Genomic DNA, 27,980 nt, shown 5'->3' on the forward strand with positions numbered 1-27,980 from the left:
CAAAAAAAATTGACAGGATACTCAATATTTGAAAATTGCTCGCAATAAAAAAAAGAATGGCCCAGTCATGATAAACATCCCAGATCAGACATATCCATTTAATTCCATAGGCAAAAAACTTATCAAAATGTCAAGACTCAACATCTTCACTCAGTACCTCAGAGTAAGAAGTTAGGTGCTTCCTGAGAATTAGAGACACAAAGAGGCTACTTCTATAGGGAGAGAAGAGGACTATTTTGTGTTATTGAAGAACCGTACATACTGTTCAGTCTGTTTTCTCTCTGAACTGAAGGGAACAGAAACTTTAGAGGTGTCTGGAGACAAAGAACAGGAGGCTGACATTAAGATCAGCCTTGCTGGGGAAAAATGGAATCAGGGAAACGTGAGCTGAATGGAATGATTTTTGAAGGATACTGGAAATTTCATTGTAACCTGGTAGGGAGAACCAAGCCTGCTGAAGAGCTGAAAGATGCTTTGGAAGTGTTCCTAAGGGCCACACATCTGCCAGGATTGTGGTGCATGGAAAATATGTTGTAAAATACATGTCAGATTTAATAGCTGATGCAATCAAATGTATTTTGTTTAGTTCTGTGTACTGGATCAAAGAGTTGAGGGTACTGTGTTGATTTTAATGTGTTCATGGCAGCAAAGTCTTAAAACATAAAACACTGCTCATGGGTTATTTCTGTTGGTCACTGCAAAATTCACCTCTAGTTTTGTAATAAGTGTAATGTCTCTTCTAAAAAATGTACTACTTAGTGTCACTCCCCCAATACTGCAGCATGAATCATCCTCAGGACTTGAGTGCGGGACTCGAACCCATAATTTTCTGACGCCACTGCAGGAATATTACTCACTGAATCATTGCTGATGGCACAAGGAAAAATAGTAACTGCTGCACAAAAAGACATCAAGCCACGTGAAACATCAGTGCAACTGCTAATGGAGAGTCAAATCTAATAGAATATACATATGGGAATGAAGACTCTGAGCAAAGCATCTTTAAAGAAATCAGAACATAGAAAGATCCTGAAAATGTTTTCTTTTATTAAAACAAAGTCCATAAAAGAATACATTTAAACTGCAGTGTCACTTCTGTACCACAGGATAAAAAGTGCACTTTATAGAAGATACAAAACTTTTTCTGTTTCAACTAAAAACACTTCTGCTCATGGTTCAACCACTCATTCTCATTGGTAGCCCAGCACATCACTACAAGTGGTCAATTCCAGGGAGCTTGGGTGGGGGGAAGGAAGGAGAGGTGGCATTGGGAAAATTCCTCAGCTCATGATATGTTCAAGGATGAAGGGAAACTTCCCTCTGGAAGCTATATGTTTGCAACATTAAGCAGAACCAGAAGAATTTGCCTGATAACTGGGGAATTTTACCATTTACAATCCAGTTTTCTGGAGACTGGGAGGCAGTATTTCAGTGATGATTGCTTCCAATCTGCTGCAGGTGATGACAGAAATCCTGATGAAACTATGCAAATTGCCGTTTATGCTGTTCCGCTGGGATACTGCTCTGTCACAACACAGGAAAACCCTCTGCGTGTTGAAGTTGTTGCTAATATGTAACTACCCTCCTACGTGTTTTCCTCACTGCCCATCTTTGACCTGGAGGTAAGTGTGGCATAAAGGAATTCACTGTTAAACAATGAGCTGTCTAACAAGAATGGAATGTTTAAAGGTGACGTCCCCACCAGCTTCCTCCTCCTCCACACTCACTCCGGTCTCAGGACACAGCTGGAAGTGGCAAGCTAGCTGTTAATGCTCAAAGGAAAATAAAGTTCCTGAAAAAGTTAAAATTATGGGTGAGAAGAAGAATCAGATTTGATAATTTTCTTAACATGTTTTCACACTTAAAAACTCAAACTGCCTCAGTTCCGTACATAAAACAAAGTACAAATATTAATGCATAGGATAATCTAAAACTTAAGCTCTATACAAATTTACATGATAATTTAACAATAATTACAACATTTAAAAGATATTTGGATGGATACATGAATAAGAAAGGTTTCGAGAGATATGATCCAGGAGCAGGCAGGTGGGACTAGTTTAGTTTAGGATTATGTTTGGCATGGACTGGTTGGACCAAAGGGTCTGCTGTATGACTAACTCCCATCCCCTTTTTCACAACAGAAAATGTATGCAAAAAGGAGAGAATGATGTGTGTAGATGCTACACAATACATATTAATGCACTGTAGCTTATTACAATAAAGAAGACCACACAGTGCCCAGAATCTTCAGAGGTCCCTCTGAGATGGAGCACTCGTTGCTGGCTAGAACAAGAGCTGTACTGCCCTATAAATACACATAAAATCAGAGTACCTGAGGAATAATGAGAACCTCAGAATCTTTCAAACGCATGGTGCGGGTTGACTGGTAAGTGGGAAAGGAAGCAGTGTTAGTAGTATAGGGGAGTGAACTAAACACGACTGATACACAAACACCTGAGCTGTTAACCAATCTTTCCCAGTCAGAAACTGACTGGCCTACAGTGTATTCTCAGTACTCGTCAAATTACTAGTGAACCTTTTAAACCTGTTAATATTCTGCTTTGGCTCAGAGAATTAGTTACTTTTAAAAGCAGCAGCAGGCATTTTATGCATATTCCTCTGGCAAGATGACAGCAGAGTAGGACACTCCAACTGGAGCTCCTCTGCTTCATCTATTCTTTTTGTTGCTTTTATTTTTTATCCCCCCTCCTCTCTTTTCAACAGCGCCGGAGTGACATGGGGGTGGGGGTGGAGACCCGAGTCCCAGAGCAGGCTCAGAGAGAGATCAGAGTTCTGCAACAGCATGAGGTGAAGCGAGTCATGGTATGATGCAACTTACCTCAATGCAGCCGAGTGCTGGAGAGGACATTTGTTGGACCTGTGCCTGGCATGGACAGTCAGACCACGTGCTGAGCTGCTGCTATTTTAAACACTACTGGACTGTGATGTAAATCCTTTAATTCTGTTATAACTGTCTTATTTCTAACTTATTTTTAGACACTGTAGGTAATGCTACTACTTCTCTTTTTATTCCTCATTGTACCCAAGATTGTACCTAACAGGGTGCCATTAAAGGCAGCCATCATAAAAACTTTTCCCTGTACTTCTGTACTGGAGTACATGTGACAATAAAGGGTGTTCTATATTCTGTTCTATTTAATTTGAATTTTTGTGTTTGCCATCATCAGGTATTCCAGGTCAATTATAGCTGCAGCTTAATAAACAATAGCTCTCTCTTGTTTGTCCAATACTATACCTCCACATAGCTATAGCATGACACTTAGTATTTCCTACACCATGGGGTGTGCAAAAAGTAGCATGGTCTTTGAAAAATCCGGTTTCTGTGACAGCCTCACTAATCTGATTCTTTAGTGTGTCAAAGAGGAAGTTCTGCACGTTCATGGATAAAAGTATTAGGTTTTAAAAAAAAATCAATGTCTTGTCCACCAAACAACTTGGTTAACCTGAGATAATGTTCATGAGCACAAGAGTAAAATCACTTGGAGAAAGTGATTGTGTATCATTTCATGGACGTAACAATGTGATTGGTTAATGGTTTCTGCATAACACAAATACACCATCCTCGAGATGTGTAAGGGTTCTGGCATCTATGGTTAAGGTTTTAAAACATTTACCACTGGATATGCTAAAATCTGTAAGAACTGTAAAGGCAAATAGGAAAATTCACCACTCTTGCTAAGACAGGATAGAACAGGCAGGAGCCTAACACAAAAACAGTAAGGCACAAGGTTTCTGGGCAAGATCACCCTTCAATCTCTTTGGGCAGAAACACAGCGAAAAATGAGTTAATGAAGACTTGAATAGAACTACCCCAATGAACTGTACTTTCTATGGCTTATACTGCTGCAGACTGAAGAGGGTCCTGAAAAAAATAAATTCTCAGTAGAGATTACAATCTCAAGGTAAACTGGAATGAGTGTTTTAATCATGCTCCTTGGCATCCATCTTAAAATTATCAACCAGTGCTGTGATGGCAATAGGATACTTTACAGCTGATGTCACTAACTAGTACCAATACGGAGGAAGTCTCAAAGGTCACAGGAAGGCAGCTATATATATATATATATGAGAAAATGTCATACTGGCGCAGTAAGGTGCTCTTCCGAGACTGGTGCTGACGCAAATCTGGACAAATAAGAGAACAAAACCCTGCAGTGGTGCTTTATCAGACCTGAAGATGGCTCACCTTTCAGTATTAAGATTTCTCCTTTTAACAAGCAAAAAACTTTCACAAGAGGATCCAGATTCTATTAATCCATTATTCTAAGGGGCCTTCTGAGCTACTCACAGGTTACTGCAACTATGTTCATTGTAGCAAGTAGGCTTCAAGAAGTGAGAGTCAATCAGCTCCATAAGTGAACTGGAACATTGCAGCAAGAAGGGACAGGGATTACAGGTCCATTTTACTTTACAGGAATTTCAAGTCATCAGGTATTGGTTAGTTACAGTCCTTTGTTATGAGGCTATCAAACGCTATCATTTTCATTACTTTGTCAATTTGCTTGACACCCCTCACACAAAAACTACACAATTAAAAAACAACAGCTCTTTGAAACTTCTTTGTACCTCTAATAATTGCCATCAATCTAAATCCAAATAAATAATTTAAAACATACCATCAAAATTCAGCTGCAAATATCCTAAAGGCTTTCTTCCTGACATGTCAGCCTATTATTTAGCTGCACACAAGGTCAAAACCTCAGGCAACTATGAAACTGGTAGCAAAATGAAATTTTGATTCCTTGCTCCTGACCAACAGTAACACTCGCGGCACATTTAGTGTGTCAGATTTTTGGTTATTGATGAGATATTTTGTTTCATCCCTTTAGTACCCAGTGATGATCCATGGTTGAGTTTGTTCTCAATTAATGGCTACTTCTGGATAATAAGTTTAAAGGGAGGAGAAAATGTACGCAGTGGTCTGGTGGGCAAGTCTCAACCTGATAGCTGGATGTGGGAAGGATTCTAGGCTTTCCACACAAAACAGTACTCTGATATGTCTGATTCTAGGAATTCTACATAATAAAACCCGAAGCAGAAGCATTACAATGTGTGGCACTGCTCTCAACGGTTAGCCCGCTCGCTGACGACATCCTGTAATCGTTTTAATAAAATGTCGTCATTTTCTTGGCAGAGACATTTTGCTGGAGACTCGCCGTCACCTTCCATGGTGAATGCTCGTTTCCTGCTCAACCGCTCCCCTTGTTTGATCATGCAATTGATGTCTCTGAGATTCTGTGAAAATTTCAGAACAGAAATGGAAAATTAATGAGCGATTAAATTAGAATTATTATAATTTTGACTTTCAAAGTGCAGATATTTCATTGCTTTCCTCCAATTTGTCATTTTATTCTTCCTCCTAGGTACAGAGCTGCAATTTCACAAATGAATTGGGCCATGTACGAAAGAACCTCTGTTGTGACACAAAACTCAGCCTTAAAACAAGTAGGGAAAACATCCAAGCTTCAATCGGAATTAGAACTATATCTCCTCGGCAGATACACCCACAACAAATCAGACAACGAAGGCTGCAAGATGACAGTTCAACCAGGGCAAAAGGAAAAACACCCTTTGTGGCCAATGTCTGAAAACCAGACAGAACATGGGTGAATCTTCAGTCTTGTCAAAATTGTTCTGCTGACCACAGAAGGCCAATAGAAAATCTTCCAAACACTTTTAGCTTGAATGACAAATTTGATCCATGTCTTTGGACAGCAGTCACTGTATAGTTTCTTATGGTTTACAAGCTAGTCAAAATACTGAGATGAGGAAACTTCTTCAGATTTTCAAGCCCTTTAAACAAGAGAGGGAGAAAGAAGTTTTCAGACTTTTTTTCTAGGTATTTCCTAGGTTTGTGAAACATAAACCAAGTCAAGAAAGGTTTACAGTCAGCGTAGAAATAGGCTGTTCAGCCCACCATATCTACACTGACTAACACCAAACTAGACTAGTCCCATTTACCGCACTTGGTCCTCAGCTTACTATGCCTGGCATTTAAAATGCACATCCAGATGCTTCTTAAAAATTGCAATAGTACCTGCCTCCACTACCCTCTCAGGCAGCATGTTTCATATATCCACCACCCTCTGGGTGAAAAAAAATTCTCATACTTCCTGCACTTGCTCCTCTCCTTAAATGTATACTGTCTGCAGGCAACCTTCAGCTCAGTGTCCCATATAGTGTCCATCAAAGACAGCAATTAAGGGTAATAAAGCTCACCTCTTACCTCACTAAAAGCTTTGCTAAGATTTTATTTTTATCAGTCATTCGACTTTCTGCAATCAGAAGGCGAAGTACATTAAACTTCTGAAATAATTTCCAGGAAACCACATGGTTCCCTTCAAAGACATCAAGAACTGCAGATGTTGGAGACAACACCGTATGGTGCTGGAGGAACACAGCAGGCCATACAACATCAGGGGAACAGGAAAGTTGACATTTTGGTTCAGGATCCTTTTCAGAAATGTGGAGGTAATGGTGACATGGCTGACGGTGACATGCCCATCCTGGGCTGCCTCCAGTGTCACCACACGTAAACTAGAGGGGCAACACCTCATATTTGGCCCTGGAGGTTTATAGCCCGATAGCCTAAACATAGAATTGACCAGTTTTAAAACTGTCCCCAGCCATGGCCCTATCATACGTCCAAACATACCTCTCATCCCTGACACATCATCTTCCCCACCTATCCACCCTACCCTTCCCACTGACCAATCCCTACCTGCATTCACCTATCACCATCCCACCCACCTTCCTCTCTATTCATTTCCCAGCTCCCACACCCCTCCCCATCTCTGAAGAAAGATCCTAACCCGAAACGTCAATTTTTTTGTTCCTCTGATGCCACCTGCTGTGTTCTTCCAGCTCTATACTGAGTGGCCTCTGGGTTCCCTTCAAGCTCTTGATTAATTTCTTTCTATAAAAACTTCAATAGTTCAGTGTCGTCCAGTTTCTCATTTTTAAGAATACATTTGGACGTTGGGGGCGTTGCTGGCTAGGTCAGGATTTATTTAAATTAAATTCAATAATAGTCATTGTCAACTGTTGGAAAACCCAGCTGGGTCGGTAAAATCCTTTAGGAAAGGAAACTGCCATCATTACGTGTTCAGGCCTACATGTTACTCCAGATCCACAGCAATGTGATTGACTCTTAAAATGCCCGGAGGATAAGAAAGTAAACATCAAAATTCATTAGAAAATTGTTGTTAATCTGCCTAAAAGAACTGAAATAGAATCACTAACTGATCAATTATTTAATAGCAAGTGGCTCACCTTTGATGGGCTCCGGTTAAACCTGTACATCATAGCTGTACGTGGTGTTAGGGAGGTGCCATTCTTGTGGGGTGAGACATAGACCGCATGTCTCTGTGATATCCGTCGTGGTGACACAGGGTGGGGTTTAACATTCGGAAAAGGAGATAGTGGTGGTGCTTCCACCTGTCAAGGCAACATTCAAAGCTGGATGTAATACTGAAACACAGGAATCAATCTCTATACAGCCATTTCAAAGATCAGTTAATAACCAATTTTAAACCTGACAATTAGAAAAATCATACCTAGAGTCTACTCCACATACGCATGGAATTCCCTATTGACAGATTTACCCCTACTCACTGCCAAACCAGCTCTTTCCAAGCAGCAATGGAAATAAGCAAGTTAAAACGAACACAGCAGACTATAACCATTCTTAAACACTAGTATTTCCTTCGGAATACTTCATGGCACTGCTGCAAGTAAGACACCGCTGGCAACTGAGATTTTAGAAGAGTTGATGGCTTTAGCAGTCAACCACTTGCCCTGTGATGCCTTATCAAACATGCCAGATGATCAAATCATATCAGCAAGGCTGTAATAGGCACCCAGCAACGTGAGAAGACTAGCTTTGGCTATCACTCTGCCATCATTAGACTGTTTCTTAAAAAAGAAATACACAGGATAAATGTCTTTTTCTGATCCGTTTTCACAGGAAGAATTTGGAAAACTTACTCTCTAATACTCTGCATTTTAAAGGTTAGAGAAAGACTTTATAGCAAAAAAGGAGTCCAAGACAGTAGATAGCTAATGAGCTAACTCTGCTGTTTTTCCTCATTGCTATTTCAATTCTATCAACCTCGTGGCACTCTGGTGTTGATGGTAGTGGCAGAGGTGGAAGGAGAGTGCCTCTGATAAGCAAAGGCAACCGCTATAAAATGACTGAATTTTATGGTACAGAAGGAGGCCTTTGAGTTCAATGTGTCTATGCAAGCTTCTGAAAGAGCTAGTCGCATTCTCTAGCCCTATTGTTTTAGCCCTTTAAATTCACTTTCAAATACATATCCTACTCTCTTGAAACCTCTTACAGAACCTGCCTCTACCACTCTCCCAGGCAGCACATTCCAAATCATAACAAACAGAGTAAATAAGTTTCCCTTCACCTCACTCCTAGCGCTCTCGCTGACAATCTTGAAATTGTGAGCGCTAGTTACTGACATACCAAATAGTACAAATAGAATAACCTTTCTTACTGTCAAAATTGTTCATAATTTTGAACACCTCAATAAGGTCACCACTTAATCCTCTCTGCTCCAGACAGAACAAACCCACTTTCTCATCTGTGTTTGTATCTAAAATCCCTTGTTCCTGGTATCATTCCAGTAAATCTCCTTTTCACTCTCTCCAGAGTTTAACATTCTTTCTTAAGGTACCCAGAACCTTGCTTTTATACTCTATGCTTCAATTTGTAAGAGTCATACAGCATTGAAACAGATCCTTCGGTCCAACCAGTCCATACCAAACATAATCCCAAACTTCAGAGAGTGGTAAGGACGTGGAACGCCCTGCCTGCCAACGTAGTTAACTCAGCCACATTAGGGGCATGTAAACAGTCCTTGGATAAGGATATGGATGACGATGGGATAGTGTAGGGGGAGGGGCTTAGATTAGTTCACAGTTTGGCGCAACATCGAGGGCTGAAGGGCCTGTTCGGCGCTGTATTGTTCTATGTTCTAAACTAGCCCCACCAGCCTGTGCTTGGCTCGTACACCTCCAAACATTTCCTATTCATGTACTTATCTAAACATCTCTTAAATACTGAAACTGTAGCTGTAACCAACACTCCCCCTGCAAGTTCATTTGATATACAAACAAAAATTGGCTCTCATTTCTCTTTAAAGCTTTCTCTTCTCACCTTTAAAATATGCCTAGTCTTGAAATTTTTCAAATGACACCTGCCATTCACCTTATCTATACCCTCGTTGTTTTACAAACGGACTAAGATTGCAGATGATAAAAAGATAGGTAGAGGGACAGGTAGTATTGAGGATGCGGGGAGGCTACAGAAGGATTTGGACAGGTTAGAAGAGTGGGCATAGAAGTGGCAGGTGGAGTACAACGAGGGAAAGTGTAAGGCCACGCACTTTGGTATGAATAAAAGCATGGACTATTTTCTAAATGGGGAGACAATTCAGAAGTCTAAAATGTAAAGTGACTTGGGAGTTCTAGCCCAGGATTCTCTCAAGATAAACTTGCAGGTTGAGTCAGTTGTCAGGAAGGCAAATGCAATGTTTGCATTTATTTTGACAGGATTTGAACACGACAGCAGGGGTGTATTCCTGAGGCTTTATAAGGCCTTGGTCAGGCCATATCTGGAGTACTGTGCGCAGTTTTGGGCCCCATACCTCAGGAATGATGTGCTGGCCTTGAAGCAGGTTCAGAGGAGGTTCATGAGAACGGTCCCAGGAATGGAAAGCTTAACATATGAGGAATGTTTGAGGACTCTGGGACTATACTCATTGGCGTTTAGAAGGATTGGGGGGGGATGGGGGGAGAATCTAATTGAAACTTACAGAATACTGAATGGCCTGGACAGAGTGGATGCTGGGAAGGTGCTTCCATTGGTAGGAGAGACTATGATCCGACGGCACAGCCTTAGAGTAAAGAGAAGACTTTTTACAACGGAGATAAGGAGAAATTTCTTCAGCCCGAGAGTGGTGAGTCAATGGAATTCACTACCACAGAAGGCTGTGGAGGCCAGGTCATTGTGTACATTCTGTACGTTTAAGATAGATAGGTTCTTGGTTATCAAGGGATATGGGAGAAAGTGGGAGAATGGGGTTAAGGAACTTACAAGCCATGATTGAACAGCAGAGCAGACTGGATAGGCCGAATGGCCTAATTTCTGCTCCCATGTCTTACGGTCTAAACCTCTATTAGGTCATCTGTCAACCTCCTAGGCTCCAGCGAAAGTAGTACCAGCTTATCCAGCATCTCCTTCTAATTCAAACTATCCATTACCAGGATGTTGCTGGGAAATTTCTTCTGAACCCTCTCCAGCTTAATAATATCCTTCCCACTACAGGGTGGCCAGAATTGGACACAGTATTCCTGAAGGAGCTTCACCAATGTCCTGCACAACCTCAACATAATATCCCAACCCTTATATTCAAAGGTTTGAGCAATGAAATCAAGTATGCTAAATGCTTTAACCACTTTATCTATATGTGATGCACATTTCAAGGATTATGTACTTGAACCCCCAGGTTCCTTGTTCTACAACAATGCCCAAGGCCTTACTTTTAACTGTATAAGTCTTGCTGTTACCTGTTTTACCAAAATATAATATCTTGTATTTATCCAATTAAACTCTATTTGCCACTCGGCAGCCCATTGACCCAATCGATCAAGATCTCTTTGCAACCTTGGGTAACTTTCTTCACTGTCCATCACACCAATTCTGGTGTCATCTGCAAACTTACTAACCATGCTTTCTACATTCTCATCTAAATCATTTACATAAAGTGACAAACAAAAAAAAAGTGGACCCAGCAACAATCCCTGCAGAAGACCGCTGGTCACAGGCCTCCTGCCCAAGAAACATCCACCTATCATCACTATCTGTCTCAGGTTAAGTAATTTTGTATCCAATTCACAAGCTCACCCTGAATCCTATGTTACCTAACTTTACTAATTAGTCTACCACGCACAACTTTGTCAAAGGCTTTACTAAAATCAGAAAAAGCAAGGATCCCAAAACTAATCCATGGTGAACACCACTTTCAACTTGTCTGCAATCTCAGAAATGCCCATTTATAGCCACCCTGTATCTCTTATCTTTTAGCCAACTTCTATTCCATGCTGCCAAGGACCCATCATGCTACCTGAAAGTCCAAATATACTACACCCACAAGCACTGCCCTATCCATCACCTATGTCACTTCATCAAAGGAGTCAATTAAATTTGCCAGATATGACCTGCCCTTGATAAAGCCACAGCGACTGTTTAGTATTAATTCGTATTTCTCGAAGGTACTTACCGTACCTCATGTTATGGCCTCTAGCAGTTTTCCCCACTATTAATGTCAAGCTGACAGCTCTGTCGTTTCCGGAGTTATCCTTTGCCCCTTTCTTAAACAACAGTGCCACATTTGTAATCCTCCGGTCCACCAGGGTTAACCTTATATTCGGAGGGACCTGGAAAATTTCTGTCAATAGTTTTGCAATTTGCTCCCTTATCTCTCTCAGTAATTTAGGATGTATCCCATCTGGGCCTGGCCACTGCCAGCCTTTTTAGCCCCTTACATCAGTGGTAGGGAAACAACTGGAGAAAATTCTGAAGGACCAAACTAATACCTATTTGGAAAGGCATGGGTTAATTAAGGATAGTCAGCAAGGCTTTGAAAGAGGGTGTCCATACCAAATAAATTTGTCAGAATTTTTTGAAAATGTGATCAAGTATGTGGATGTCAGAAGTTCAGTAATTTAAGTAGATTTTAGCAATTCGTTTGAAAAGGTTACACATTAGAGACTGACTGAGAAGGTGAAAGCACATGGGACTGAGGGAAACCTGGTGAGGTGGATCAGAAGCTGGTTTAGTAATAGGACGCAAGGGCCAGCGGCAGAAGGCTGTTTGAGTGACTGGAGGCTGGTGTACAGTGATGTACCACAAAGATAAGTACTGGTGCCCTTATTGTTTGTTATATACTTAATTACTACAGATAAAAACATGAGGGGAAATGTTATGCAAATATGACACCAAGAACTCACCAAGAAGAGAGCAGCAGAGTGGTGACGCTGATTGGCTGACGTGGGGAAGATCTGAATCAGTTCAGTCACTGCTTCCAGAAGGTGGTTTGCAGAGGGGCTGTTGTCAAGTGAACAGCCAGAGGTTGTGGTATATATCAGTACTAACGAGATAGTTTGGCTGAGTGACGAGGTCCTGCAGCAGCAGTTCAAGGAGTTAGGTAGAAAGTTAAAGAGCAGGGCCTCCAAGGTTGTAATCTCAGGATCACTCCCTGTGCCACATGCCAGTGAGACTAGAAATAGGAGGATAGTACAGCTCGTTGTGTGACTAAACAAATGCTGTAGAAGGGAGGGTTTCAGATATCTGAATCATTGGGATCTCTTCTGGGGCAGGTAGGACCTGTACAAGAAGGATGGGTTGCATCTAAATGGGAAGGGTACAAATATTCTGGCAGGGAGATTTGCTGGTGTCACTCAGGAGGATCTAATCTAGCTTGGCAGGGGTTTGGGAATGAAAGCAAAAGTGAATTACTGAAAGGGAACTAGAGAATAGGGCCAGTAAAACTCAGAGAAAGAGCACACAGGATGTGCTTGCAAAACAAAGTGGGTCTGGTGGACTGAAGTGCATCTGTTTCAATGCGAGAAGTGTAACAGGTAAGGCAGATGAACTTACAGCTTGAATTAATACTTGGAACTATGATGTTGTTGCTATTACAGAGACTTGGTTAAGGGAGGGACAGGATTGGCAGCTTAACGTTCCAGGATACAGATCTTTTAGGCAGGATAGAGGGGGATATAAAAGGGGTGGAGGAGGTGCACTACTTCTTAAGGAGGTCACCTCGGATGGCTCATACAGATCAGGAACAGGAAGGGTGCTATCACAATGTTTGGGGTTTACTATAAGCCTCCCAACAGGCTGAGAGAGATAGAAGAATAGATATGTAGGCAAATTTTGGCAAGCTGTAAAAGTAACAGGGTTGTTGTCATGGCTGACTGTAACTTCTCATATATTGGCTGGGACTCGCTTAGTGCTTGGAGCTCCAATGGAGTAGAGTTTGTAAGGAGCATCCAGGAGGGCTGCCTGAAACAGTATGTAGATAGTCCAATGAGGAAATGGGTCACACTGGATCTAGTACTGGAGAATGAGCCTGGCCAGGAGGTCGACGTCTCAGTAGGGGAGCAACTCGGCAACAGTGATCAAAATTCATTAGGCTTCAAGGTACTGATGAATAAAGATAGGTGTAGTTGTCAGGTGAAGGTACTAAATTGGGGGAACGCTAATTACAACAATATTAGGCAGGAACTGAAGAATGCAGATGGGAGGCAGACGTTTGAGGGCAAATCAATATCTGGTATGTGGGAGGCTTTCAAGCGTAAATTGCTGGGAATGGAGGACTAGCATGTTCCTGTAAGGATGAAGGATAAGTACGGCAAGTTTAGGGAACCTTGGATAACAAGAGATATTGTCAGCCTAATGAAAAAGAAAAATGAAGCATTAATCAAGGGTAGGAGGCTAGGAACACGGAGCAAGGGTGGAATAAGGAAAGTCGAAAGAAACTTAAGCAAGGAGTCAGGAGGGATAAAAGGGGTGATGAAAAATCAATGGCCAATCGATTAAGGAAAATTCCAAGGCGTTTTATACATATATAAAGGCCAAGACGGTAGCTAGGCAGAGGGTTGGCCCACTCAAGGACAGAGAAGGGAATGTGTGTGTGGAGCCAGGGGAAATGGACAAGGTGCTAAATCAGTACTTTGCACAGTATTCACCACTGAGAAAGGCTTCGTGAATGAGGAGTCTGGGGAAGGGTCTGTAGATAGTTTGGGTCATGTTGAGATCAAAAGGGAGGTGGTATTGGGAATCTTGAAAAACATTAAGGTAGACAAGTCCCCAGGGCCTGATGGGATATGCTCCAAAATACAGAGAGGCGCAAGGGAGGAAATTGTTGGGTCCTTGAAGGAAATCTTTGTATCCTCACTGGCTACAGGGGAGGTCCTAGAGGAGTGGAGAATAGCCAGTGCTGTTCCTTTGTTGAAGAAGGGTGACAAGGATAATCCAGCTAATTACAGGTGAGCCTTACATCAGTGGTAGGGAAACTATTGGAGAGGATTCTTCGAGACAGGATTTACTCCCACTTGGAAATCAGTGGGTGTATTAGTGAGAGGCAACATGGTTTTGTGAAGGGGAGGTTGTGTCTCACTGACTTGGTTTTTTTTTTGAGTAGTGACAAAGATGATCGATGAGGAGTGGGCAGTGGATGCTGTCTACATGGACTTTTGTAAGGCCTTTGGCAAGGTCCCTCATGGCAGGCTGATACAGAAGGTAATGTCACATGGGGGCAGAGGTGAGCTTGCAAGATGGATAAAAAAACTGCCTTGGTCGTAGAAAACAGAGGGTAGCAGTGGAAAGGTACATTTCTGAAAGGAGGGTTGCGACTAGTGGCGTTCCCAAAAGATCAGTGTTGGTACATTTGCTGTGTTTTAAAAGTGATCTGGAGGAAAATGTAACTGGTCTGATTAGTAAATTTGCTCATGACACGAAGGTTGGTGAAATTGTGGACAGCGATGAAGACCATCAAAGGATACAGCTGGATATAGATCAGTTGGTGACTTGGGCAGTGAGATGGCAGATGGAGTTAAATCCCAGAAAACGAGGCAATGCATTTCGGAAGGTCTAATCCAGGTGGAAAGAGTACTGACAGGCAGAGGGATCTGGGCATACAGGTACACAAGTCACTGAAAGTGGCAATGCAGGTGGAGAAGGAAGCCAACAAGGCATATGGCATGCTTGCCTGCATTGGCCAGGGCAGTGAGTTTAAAAGGCAGGTAATGTTGCAGCTTCATCAAACCTTAGTTGGGCCGCATTTAGAACAGTGTGTTCAATTCTGGTTGCCACATTACCAGAAGGATGTGGTGGCTTTGGAGAGAGTACAGAAAAGATTTACAAGGATGTTGCCTGGTATGGTGGGCATCAGCTACGTGGAGCGGTTGGAGAAACTTGGGTTGTTCTCACTGGAACAATGGGGGTTGAGGGGGGATCTGATAGAGCTCTACAAGATTATGAAAGGCATGGACAGACTAGGCAGTCAGAAGCTTTTTCCCAAGGTGGAAGAGTCAGTTACTGGGGGCATAGGTTTAAGGTGTGAGCGGCAAGGTTTAAAGGTGATGTATGAGTCAAGATTTTTACATAGGGGGTGGTGGGTGCCTGGAACTCGCTGCCAGGAGAGATAGTGGAAGCACACATGATAGTGATGTTGGAAGGGCGTCTTGACAAATACACAAACAGGATGGGAATAGAGGGTTACGGTCCCTGGAAGGGTAGGGGGTTTTAGTTGTGATGGGCAGCATGTCGGTGCAGGCTTATGGGGCTGAAGGGCCTGTTCCTGTGTATGATACCCATTCCGTTTTATAACACATACTGGCCACCCCACTGGGTCAACGTAGATTGCACAGAGAACAGGCTGCACTGCCTCAGGCAGTGCAGGGTTTGTCGCCCTTTTGTCATGGCAAGCCTACCAAACAGAACTCAGGTTAGGGACAGCCTCACGACCACAAGGAAGACACAGTCAGCCATTTTCTTGGATCCTCTCACTTACTTTAACCTGTCCCTTGTGAAATTGGTGCTTGTTCCAGTCTTACACTGCACCACCCCACAACTCTTTTCTCAGTACATTAATGACTGCTTCAGTGCTGTTTCATGCTCCTGCTAGGACCTTGAAAACATTGTCCATTTTGTCTCCAATTTTCACCCATCTATAATTTTCACATCGTCCATTTCTGACACTTCCTTTCCTTGACTTCTGTCTCCATTTTGGGGAATAAACTGCCCACTGCCTCCACTACAAAGCTGCTGACTCCCAGTAGCTACCTTCACTACAGTTCATGACACTTCACGACACTTCACGTTCTGCAAGGACTCCATCCCGTTCTCCCACTTCCTTTGCCTACGTTGTATCTGTTCTGATGATGCCACTGTCCCAAACAGTGCTGCTGACATGGTTTGCTTCTTCTCTGACCGTGGTTTCCCACACAGTGTCGTTGACAGGGTCCTCAGCCGCATCTGACCTGTTACTGTGCTTCTACCCTTGCCCCTTTCCATTACTCTCAGCAGTGTGACTGGGCCCCCCTTGAACTATAGCATGAAAGCTGGCCACTTCACTTCAGCTCTGAAGAGGAGTCAAACAGACTCGAAATGAAAGCTTGCTCTCTCTCTCTATGGATCTTGTCTGACCCGCTGTGATCTCCAGAGCTGATTGTTTTCAGAACTGATATAAGGATATGACCCTCAGATTTTGGGTCTACTGTGATGTGATGCAACAACCTCCTCAGGAAGGCCAGGCCCAGGATATTTGAGGAGCCAGGCCAATTAAGCAGTGCTCTTGTGAAACATCAGGATTGATGACTGTTGCCGTGAGGGCAGGTTTAGGACTTCTAAATGGTATTAACTTCTGTTTGTTACCCTTCGAAGGAAAAGGCCCATCCAACCAGATCAGAAGGGATCTCCATTGATATGTACTGAGTTCTGGTGCCATATAAAGTGATATGGATTAGTGTGACACTGAAACACTTACATGAACGACCAAATTACTTAACCTGACAAAGTATCAATATCACATGCTGGAAAACACCCAAACAGTTGAAACAATATTTTTCTCCCTCTCCAGATGATGCCAGCTCCTTTTTGATCAGCATGCCACAGGGACCAGATGTCCTTCAGTAATTTGTCCCCATTTTAAATACTAACAGATATATCTTCAATTAAGTATACAAAGGCACCACAGTGAAGCACAATCCTGTCCTTATTCAAAATAACATACTTGCTGGACACAGGCCTATCCTGTTTCTCTTTCCCAAACCAAAGCCTAACTGAAAGATCCACAAAATCAAAGTTCAGATACACATCATCTGGGGCATAATCTGACTTCCTTTGCAGACTTCAAAGATGCAAAGAATCTCCAATACACCAGTTACAAATCAATGCAAGAATCTCATCAAATAGGAATGGAAGTGCTTGCCCCCACACCACCTCCCCTCACCCCCATCGCAGGCCCCAAGATGACCTTCCATATCAAGCAGATTTTCACCTGCATGTCTGCCAATGTAGTATACTGTATCCACTGTACATTGGGGAAACCAAGCGGAGGCTTGGAGACCGCTTTGCAGAACACCTCCGCTCGGTTCGCAATAAACAACTGCACCTCCCAGTCGCGAACCATTTTAACTCCCCCTCCCTTTCCTTAGATGGCATGTCCATCATGGGCCTCCTGCAGTGCCACAACGATGCCACCCGAAGGTTGCAGGAACAGCAACTCATATTCCGCTTGGGAAACCTGCAGCCCAACGGTATCAATGTGGATTTCACCAGCTTCAAAATCTCCCCCTCCCCCACCACATCCCAAAACCAGCCCAGCTCGACACCCTCCCCCCACTGCATCACAAAACCAGCCCAGCTTGTCCCCGCCTCCCTAACCTGTTCTTCCTCTCACCTATCCCCTCCTCCCACCTCAAGCCGCACCTCCATTTCCCACCTACCAACCACATCCCGCCTCCTCGACCTGTCCATCCTCCCCGGACTGACCTATCCCCTCCCCTCCACCTACCTTCTCCTCTATCCATCTTCGGTCTGCCTCCCCCCCTCTCCCTATTTATTCCAGAACCCTCTCCCCAGCCCCCTCTCTGATGAAGGGTCTAGGCCCGAAACGTCAGCTTTTGTGCTCCTGAGATGCTGCTTGGCCTGCTGTGTTCATCCAGTTTCACACTTTATTATCTTAAATAGGAATGGAAGTTGTCTTATGAAAACATTGCATACATGCTTTAAAAATGCTGATCAGCAGCAGTCTCAAACACTCATGTTTACTCACCCCACACTCCTGTTTTACATTGGAGTATTTCAGTGCAAACTCCTTAATCCTGTTCACATAGATAGTATTATAGAACTTAATAAGGTCACCCCTCTCTTCCTGAAGAGCTACAGGACACCTGGACACTCTGGCGGGAGACAATGGAGGGCTGCTTGTTTTGCCAGGACAACGTACAATGCTATTTTTTGAGCTTGGATGGTCACTACTGGGCACTAGAAGTGGGACAAAAAGAAAATTGTTATTCTCAGCTTTTAAGACAAACTGATCTTTCCATTCTGAAAGTTTCTTCTTTTATTTTATTCTCAGTGAAAATAAAACCAATGTACCAGTAGCTCAATTTCAATTAATTTTATGCTTCTCAAGGTAAAAGAAACAGGTTTTGGGGAATATGTTGCTTTGTAATTTTCAAAGCTCCCAGATCAGAAGCGTAGTGAGTAATATAGAGAATAACAGACCCTCACTTCTTCCCCAGCAATGCACTCTATTTTCACTACCAGAAGAGCACACCTTTAAAAATTTAATTTCTCACATCAATCATTTACTCTGCTGGTAAAGTAACTTGCGGTAATGAGGGCAGTGAAAACTGGGGAGAGAAAGGACAAAAGAAAAGCAACATATCAACACAGCAGACTGTGCATAGGTGCTTGACTATAATAGTACACATTCAGCTGAAATTTCTGTTATCACTACAGCCTTATTTAAGCATCACTGATGTACAATAAGAATTTTCATAACACAGCAATTACGAAGCAGCATGGGCAAATTCCACCATTCAAAAACATCATGGCTGATACTATTACTCCATATCCCCACCTATAAAACAGAGTAGTAGGCTAGATCAGAGATCACAGCTGATATGATAATCCTCAACTCCATTTACCCCTCTTTTCTCCATAACCCTCAATTTCCCTACTGCTAAAATTCTACTTGTACAAGCCCAATAACCTTCCAACTTCTCATTGATTAACAATCTAAGAATCTTTAGCTTAAAAATATACAACGATACAGCTTCTACCACCTTCTGTGGAGTTCTAAAGACTCATAACCCTTTGTGAGAAAAAATTCTCACCTCTGCCTTAAAATGGGCGGCTCCTCTTTTTAAACAACTCTCGCTCTCGATTCTCCCATAACAGGAAATGTCTTTTGCACTTCTATCCTATCAAGATCCTCAAGAACTTACATTTCAACCATGTTTCCGCTTGAGTTTACAAAATCCAGCACATACTAGTCCAGCCTTTACAACCTTTCTTCTAAAGGCCACTCACCGAAGTCCAGATCTTAGTCTGACATACTTCTCTTAACTGCATTTATGTTCTTTCGTAAGTAAAGAGACCAATATTATACACAGTACTGTATGAACTGCACTGAGGATAACACAGGAAAAGTCAAAACGTGGCTGATGACTTGCTTGCCGAACCAGTGTGTTTGACTGCAGACATTTCGTCACCCTGCTATTTACATCCACAAACAAACATCGACCTAGCCAAAGAGGCAACTGCCACATTGCTTGGCAAACCAAAAAGGCAGACACCCCACGACACCAACAGCATCAAGGGCAGCACCCTGAAACTGCTGGATCTGTGTCTCATAACCCACTTCACCTTCAACAGCCATATATTCAAACAAAATCAATGGAACACCAATGGGGTCCCCAATAGCAGAAGCAGTAATGCAAAGATTAGAACGCATACCGCTCCCCACTAACTCATACTAATGCATACCCCACCCAAACTCTGAGGCCGCTAAGTAGATGACACCTTTGTGATTATCAAAGACACAAGACTAGAAGAAAACCCCAACATCCTCTCTGGAATAGAATTCACAAAAGAGAGAGAGGACAATAACAGATTACTCTCCTTAGGCGTGATGGCAGAACATAAGAACAACGAGCAATTTCATACCAGCGTATACAGGAAGACTACCCATGTGGACCAGGTACTTAATTACACCAGCAACCACCCTAACACCCATAAATGGAGCTGCATCAGAACATTAGTCAAACGAGCCACAACGCCCTGCAGCAACCTGAAACTGTGGAAAGTAAAAACAGGAGCACTTATATGGAGTTTTTAAAAGGAATGGACACTCAAAATGCACAATCCGCCATTATCGCCATGATAGACCGTAACAGGACAACGCAACAAGGCCAGACACGCTATCCATCCTACCGTTCATTAGGGACATAGCAGAGATGACCACAAAACTACTCAGGCCCTATGTATCAGGGTAGCCTACAAACCAACAACCACCCTGTGACAGCCACTGACAAACGTAAAGGATCCCATACCCACAACCAATAATACCAATGTAGTATACAAAATACTGTACAAGGACTGTGAGAAACATTAACTTGGGTAAACTGGAAAAAAGCTTACAATGAGAGTAAACTAACACCAACTAGCCACCAAGAGACATGGCCAGTTCTCAGTGGTCTCAGTGCACATGGACAAAGAGGGACACAAATTCGTACAAGCCAAACAGAGACATGCCAGGGAATTCCTGGAGGCCTGGCATTCAACCTGAACGCCAACAACAAATATACAAACTACTGAAAAACAAAACCAGAAGTGGCGCCAACCACCCCAGCAAACCGAGGCATATAAATAGTAAGTGGGACAGAACACCAATGCTACATGTGCACTGGTGATGAAACATCTGCAAATACACACACCGGCTCAGTGAGCAAGTCTACAACCTCATCCACAACCCAAGCTACAAATCTTCTCAAAAACTTTCAAGTCAACATGTATATAGTTTTTTTTGTTTACTGCACTGAACCTCTTTCACAACAGCCTGTCAATGTAACCTGTTAAATGTGGACTAGTCACTAAGTCAAATGTTCTGAAAACACATTCAAAAATAAAATTCTCTCAGGACAGCATTCGACTCACCCTGCTCTTCCATGTTTACATCTACCCCATTATGCTCATCAATAGCAGTCATCCTTAACCACTTGCCTCCTTGAAGGAGAACGCTTCTGTACACCTGAAAAGAAATAATGCAAAATTATTACACAAAAGGAGAAGGTAGTTGCTGGAAATTCAAATCAGCAAGTCTTCATAATTTACTGCTCAAAGAACAAAACTGGCAAGCATGAAAAAGGGTCAGATGTATAAAAGGAATGCAAACTCACATTGCTGTTGGCTTGGGGTTGACTTCTGTAACATTTCATTATATCTGTGAAAGATCTATCCTCCTTAGTAACCTGCAAAGAGGGAGTCAATAACAACAGCCTTTAAAAAGACAGGAATATATGGGTTGGTATCTGAACATCAAGGGTACGTGACATTTGGAATGACAGGCAGTTAGGAAAACGTGGAGGGGAAGCTCTGTTTATTAATGATGTTATTTGCATAATAGAGAGGGATATCCCAAGTTGAGTGAACTTTACATTTAGTTTGACGGAGAAGAAGAACAGGTCCAAGACTATCCTTTTAAACTTAACTAAGGATAATTATGAGGGTATTAAAACAAAGCTGGATGAAGCGAATTGTTCAGTTAGGTTGAAGGATTGGTCAGGAGAGATGCAGCAGAACATTTAAGGGGATATTTCAGAATTCAAAGAAAAATACATCTTCATGATTAAGAAAGATTAAGGGACAGACTTATCATCCATTGCTAATGAGAAGGGTTAGAAATAGTATATAAAAAATGCACATAATTGGTTAAAAAAATGTTGTAGGTAGGTCAGAACGGTGGATTTTTAAAAAGTAATGATTAGAAAATTATGAAAGGGGAAACCATTACAGCAGGAGAAAAAGCTAGCCAGAACCACAAAAACAGGTAAATATTTGACGTATATTTGCAGAGAATTAAAGTGAATGTTGGTCAAGAAGAAAGTGAGTCTGGATGACTTTGAAGTAATTGGCAAAAGTTATTTTCTGACCTTATGTAAATTTCAGTCAAATTTTTCATATTCCATGAAAATTGTGGAACCCTTTCATCCCAGTGACACATATACAGTCATCAGCTTTCTCTCCATCCCTACCTTCATCCCCCATCATTTTTCCTAAAACAGTCCAGCTGTCACTCATTTTTCCCCATTCCCTTTAAGCTCGCCCAATAAATTAATCCTATTCTTCGACTTTCAAGAGCTGGTGTACACAGAAGTGACTTTCAACTGATAAGAACCGATAGGTTAACAATTGGCAAGATTTCAAATGATGATGTCAGTTTCACTGATAGTTGCTCCACCTTTTTGCTGCAGTATTCCTAGCCTGTGGCCCGGTCTTGTAGCCACTTTTTTCCAGTGTGGTAAGTCCAGTTGAGTTTCTGGTCAATGGTAACCTCAAGGATGTTGGTAGAGGAGATTTAGTGATGGTTACACCATTGAATGCATTAGGGAAATGGTTACATTACTTGCCATTTTACAGCCCAAGCCTGGATACTGTCCAGATCTTGTCGCATTTGGACATGGACAGCTTCAGTATCTGAGTGGTCGCAAATGGTGCTGGACATTGGCGAACATCTATACTTCTGACTTCATTATGGAGGGAAGATCATTGATAAAGCAGCTGAAGATGGCAGAACCTAGGGGAATTCCTTCAGACATATCCTGGAGCTGAGATAACTGGCCTCCAACAACGACCATTTTCCCATGTGCCAGGTATGACTCCAACTAACGGACAGTTTGCCCCAATAAAATCTGTTATCCATTGATTCATGTTTTGCTAGGGGTCCTTGGTGCCACACTTAGTCAAATGCAACCAAGGGCTGTCACTCGCACATCACCTCTGGAACTCAGCTCTTTTATCCATGTTTGAACGAAGGCTGTAATGAGGTCGGCAGCCCAATGGTCTTGGCAAACTTGAAACACCAACTTTCCTGCTCCTTTGATGCTGCCTGGCCCGCTATGCTCCTCCAGCTCCACACTGTTATCTTTAGTTGCTAGATTTGTTTGAAGTCTGCCCCATTTAGGGCTGTGTGCGTGCCACACAACACAATGGAGGGCATTCTCAATCTGAAGGCAGGGCTTCATCTACACAGGTACTGCAGTGGTTGCTCTTACAGATATGGTCACGTCAGAAGCGCCTGCAGTTGGCAGATCAGCAAAGACGAGGTCAAATATTTTTCTCTCTTGTTGGTTGCCTTGCCACCTGTTGCAGATCCAGTCTAGCAGCTATGTCCTTTAGTACCAAACCAGCTTGATCTGTAGTACTGCTGCTGAGCCACTTGGTGGTGGTCATTGAAATTCCCCACCCATAATACATTCTGTGCCCTTGCCATCCTCAATGGTCCGTCTAAGTATTGTTCAACATGGAGTAGTATCGATTCATCAGCTGAGGGAGGGCAATACATGGTAATCAGCAGATTAACATTAAGCTATGGGACTTCATGGGGTCTGGAGTCAATGTTAAGGAGTCCCAGGGCAACTCCCTCCCATCTGTATGCCATTGCCTCTGCTGGATCTGTCTTGCTGGTGGAAGAGGACATACCCAGGGATGGTTGTGGTGCTTGGGTCATTATCTGTAAGGTATGATTCCGTGACTTTAATTATGTAAGGTTGAAGCTCGACTACTCTGAGACAATTCTCCCAATTTTGGGACTAGGCCCCAGATGCTCGTAAGGAGAGCTCTGCAGGGATAACAGGACTGTTTCTGCCATTATTTTTTCTGGTGCCTAAGTTGGTGCCAAGTGATCTGTCTAGTTTTATTTCTTTGAGACTTTGTAGCAATTGGTGCAACTGAATGGCTTGCTAGACCGTTTCAGAGAGCAGTTGAGAGTCAACCCACATTGCTGTTGGTCTGGTAGGCCAGACCAGGTGAGGATGGCAGGTTTTCTTCCCGAAAAGGACAGTAGTGAACCAGATGAGTTTTTCTAAAATCGACAATGATTTCATTGTCATCAGTAGATTCTTAATTGCAGATTTTTGCTTGCATTGAATTCAAGTTCAACCCTGGGTTTGAATGCTGCCACAGGCTTCATATCTCCAGAACATTAGATGAGTTTCTGGATTAATAATCTAGTGATAATATCACGAGGCCATCGCCTCTCCCTAACAGTGCTGGTCCAAAAGCTTCACTGGAAGTAAATAATGGTGCAGCTCTGATATTTTCCCAGAATTCATCTGGAGTGTTTCAGCAGTGGAAGTCCGGGAGGAAGCGCGAGGGCAGCTTGGGAAGGTAAGCTTCCACCCAATAAATTTGGGAATTAACTGATAGCTGACACACTACATGTGTAGTGTCTCCCACCCCTCCACCTCCTCTAACCTAATAATAAAGACTAAGTGTGGTGAGCAGGTAAGCTATTTGCATTTTTTCCCCCTCATCTCTTATCTTTTGGGGTGGTCACCTAGATGTCAAATCCTCAGAAAGCAGGTCAGAAGGCAAAGCCGGAGTCTATTAGAGTAATACGGAGTAAACTTACTGGGGCAGAGAACACTGCAAAACTAAAAAAAACTGATACATTTTAAATAATTAACTAAGTAGAGATGGCAGGCCAGGTGATGTGTTGTAGCTGTATAATGTGAGAGCTATCTAATCCCATTGAGAACAGCAGTGACCACATCTGCAACAAGTGTTGGCTGCTTGAGGAACTCTGGCACAAAACTGATGAGCTGGAATCCGAACTCCAAACACTGCGACACATCTAGGAGGGTGAGAAATACCTGGATACTGTGTTCCAGGAGGCAGTCACACCTGGTAGATTAACTAATGTTAATTCGATTGGCGGGCAGGGATAGCAGTGTGTGACTGCGAGTGAGGCAGGTAGAGAAACCCTGCAGACAGGAACACAGGAGCCGCAGCCCGTGACATTGTTCCACAGGTATGAGGCACTCGCTCCGTGCATGGACGAGGAACAGGGCTGCAGGAAGGATGAGTCAACTGACCATGGCACCATGATCCAGGAGACCTTTCAAGAGGGGGGGAGCAAAAAGACCGACTGTACTTGTAGGGGATTCCACTATCAGGGGGATAGACAGTATCCTCTGTGAGCAGGATAGAGAATCCCGCATGGTGTGTCGCCTGCCCATGTGCAAGACATCTCTTACCTGCTGGAGAGGAAACTAGAGAGGGAGGGGGAGGATCCAGTTGTTGTGGTCCATGTAAGTACCAACAACATAAGCAGGACGAGGGAAAAGACCTTTTTCAGGATTCTGAAAAGCTAGGAACAATATTAAAAAAAAAGGTCTTCAAGGGTCATAATCTCTGGATTGCTACCCGAGCCACGTGCAAATTGGCATAGGGAGGAGAGGATCAGGCAAGTAAACACGTGGCTAAACGAGTGGTGTGGGAAAGAGGGATCTATAGCTCTGGGATGGATTCCACCTGAACAGGGCCAGGTCCAGTGATCTGGCCAAAAGGGTAAATAGGGTGGTTAGAACATAGAACAGTACAGCACAGAACAGGCCGTTCAGCCCACAATGTTGTGCCGACCATTGATCCTCATGTATGCACCCTCAAATTTCTGTGACCATATGCATGTCCAGCAGTCTCTTAAATGACCCCAATGACCTTGCTTCCACAACTGCTGCTGGCAACGCATTCCATGCTCCCACAACTCTCTGTGTAAAGAACCTGCCTCTGACATCCCCTCTATACTTTCCTCCAACCAGCTTAAAACTATGACCCCTCGTGCTAGCCATTTCTGCCCTGGGAAATAGTCTCTGGCTATCATCTCTATCTATGCCTCTCATTATCTTGTATACCTCAATTAGGTCCCCTCTCCTCCTCCTTTTCTCCAATGAAAAGAGACCGAGCTCAGTCAACCTCTCTTCATAAGATAAGCCCTCCAGTCCAGGCAGCATCCTGGTAAACCTCCTCTGAACCCTCTCCAAAGCATCCACATCTTTCCTATAATAGGGCAACCAGAACTGGACGCAGTATTCCAAGTGCGGTCTAACCAAAGTTTTATAGAGCTGCAACAAGATCTCACGACTCTTAAACTCAATCCCCCTGTTAATGAAAGCCAAAACACCATATGCTTTCTTAACAACCCTGTCCACTTGGGTGGCCATTTTAAGGGATCTATGTATCTGCACACCAAGATCCCTCTGTTCCTCCACGCTGCCAAGAATCCTATCCTTAATCCTGTACTCAGCTTTCAAATTCGACCTTCCAAAATGCATCACCTCGCATTTATCCAGGTTGAACTCCATCTGCCACCTCTCAGCCCATCTCTGCATCCTGTCAATGTACCGCTGCAGCCTACAACAGCCCTCTACACTGTCAACGACACCTCCGACCTTTGTGTCGTCTGCAAACTTGCTGACCCATCCTTCAATTCCCTCGTCCAAGTCATTAATAAAAATTACAAACAGTAGAGGCCCAAGGACAGAGCCCTGTGGAACTCCACTCACCACTGACTTCCAGGCAGAATATTTTCCTTCTACTACCACTCGCTGTCTTCTGTTGGCCAGCCAATTCTGTATCCAAGCAGCTAAGTTCCCCTGTATCCCATTCCTCCTGACCTTCTGAATGAGCCTACCATGGGGAACCTTATCAAATGCCTTACTTAAGGTTAATAGGACTTTAATTTTAAATTTAGGGGGAAAGGGAGAAGTGAGCATAGAGGGAGAATAACATTTAATGTAAGGCAAAGCAGCAGGTTATCATGGGGCAAGGAAGCTTCAACTCCATTGAAACTTGGGAAAAAAGTAAAAGGGGAAGGAGAACTCAAGAACTGTTAGTATGGAGGTAATAGGACCCAAAAAGAAGGTGCAAAAACTGGTATAAGAGCACTTTATCTGAATGCTCGGAGCATTCGAAACAAGGCAGATGAGTTGATGCCACAAATCATGGCAAATGGGTATGATATAGTGGTCATTACAGGATGATCATGACTGGGAGTTAAATATCCAGGGGTATCAAATTGTACAGTAGGACAGACAGGAAGGTAAGGGAGGTGGTGTTGCTTTCTGATTTTTACGGATGATATCAGGGCAGTAGTGAGACATGATATAGGTTCTACTGAACAAAATGTTGAATCCATTTGGGTGGAAATTAGGAATAGCAGGGAGAAGTCGTCACATAGGTGTGGTCTATAGGCCACCAAATAACGGCATCGTGGTCGGGCGGGCAATAAACATAGAAATAGTTAATGCATGCAAATATGGTACAGCAATTATCATGGGGGATTTTAATCTAAATATCGATTGGTCAAACCAGGTCGGTCATGGCAGCCTTGAGGAGGGGTTCATAGAATGCATCCGCGATAACTTCCTTGAACAACATGTAATGGAACCTACGAGGGAGCAAGCTATCCTAGATCTAGTCCGGCGTAATGAGACAGGTATAATTAATGATCTCATTGTAAGGGATCCTCACAGGAGTGATCACAGTATGGTCGAATTTAAAATACAGATGGACCATGAGAAGGTTAAATCCAGTACCTGTGTCCTGTGCTTAAACAAGGGAGACTATGAAGGAATGAGGAAGGAGTTAGCTAAGGTGGAACGGGAGCAAAAACTTTATGGTGGGTCAATTGAGGAACAGTGGAGGACTTTCAAAACAATTTTTCAGAGTGCTCAGCAGAAGTATATTCCAGTGATAAAGGAAGAACTGTAGGAAGAGAGAGAGCCAGCCATGGATGTCTAAGGAAATTAGGGAAAGTATCAGATTGAAAAAAAACATAAAAAAGCAAACAGTAGTAGGAAACTAGTAGACCGGGAAATCTTTAAAACAGAAAACCATAAAAAAGTTAAAGAAAAGTAAGACAGATAATGAGAGTAAACTAGCTCAGAATATAAAAACAGGCAGCCAAAGTTTCCATAAATTTGTAAATTGTAAACGAGTGGCAAAGGTAAACACTGGTCCTTTAGAGGATGAGAAGGCCAATTTAATAACTGGGAATGAGGAAATAGCAGAGTCATTAAACAGTGATTTTGTGTCAGTCTTCACAATGGAAGACACAAATAACATGCCAAAAACTAATAGCAAGAAAGTTATAGCAGGTGAGGACCTAGAAACTATTATCACTAAGGAGGCAGTGCTGGGCAAGCTAATGGGGCTAAAGGTAGACAAGTCTCCTGGCCCTGATGAAATGCATCCCAGGAATATAAAAGAGGTGATGGGGGAAATAGCAAATGCACTAATAATTATTTACCAAGATTCACTGGATTCTGGGGTGATTCCTGTAGATTGGAAAACAGTCAATGTGACG

The 27,980-nt window shown here is 42.9% G+C and overlaps 1 protein-coding gene across 2 annotated transcripts in view; it reads right to left on the reverse strand.

The window, feature by feature from the left end:
• Positions 1–1,064: 1,064 nt before the first annotated feature.
• The window catches only part of rbl1 (retinoblastoma-like 1 (p107)), an 85,532-nt gene continuing 58,616 nt past the window's right edge, over positions 1,065–27,980 (reverse strand). For both annotated transcript variants that reach the window (XM_048550401.2, XM_048550400.2), the window contains exons 18-22: positions 21,013–21,084; positions 20,771–20,864; positions 17,880–18,091; positions 7,297–7,461; positions 1,065–5,259 (exon numbers count right to left, since the gene is read on the reverse strand). In XM_048550401.2, the coding sequence (XP_048406358.1) occupies positions 5,089–5,259; positions 7,297–7,461; positions 17,880–18,091; positions 20,771–20,864; positions 21,013–21,084 (714 nt within the window). In that variant the 3' untranslated portion in view covers positions 1,065–5,088. The remainder of the gene's footprint in view (positions 5,260–7,296; positions 7,462–17,879; positions 18,092–20,770; positions 20,865–21,012; positions 21,085–27,980) is intronic.

Source organism: Stegostoma tigrinum, chromosome 19 (assembly GCF_030684315.1).
Source record: "Stegostoma tigrinum isolate sSteTig4 chromosome 19, sSteTig4.hap1, whole genome shotgun sequence".
Classification (NCBI taxonomy): domain Eukaryota; kingdom Metazoa; phylum Chordata; class Chondrichthyes; order Orectolobiformes; family Stegostomatidae; genus Stegostoma; species Stegostoma tigrinum.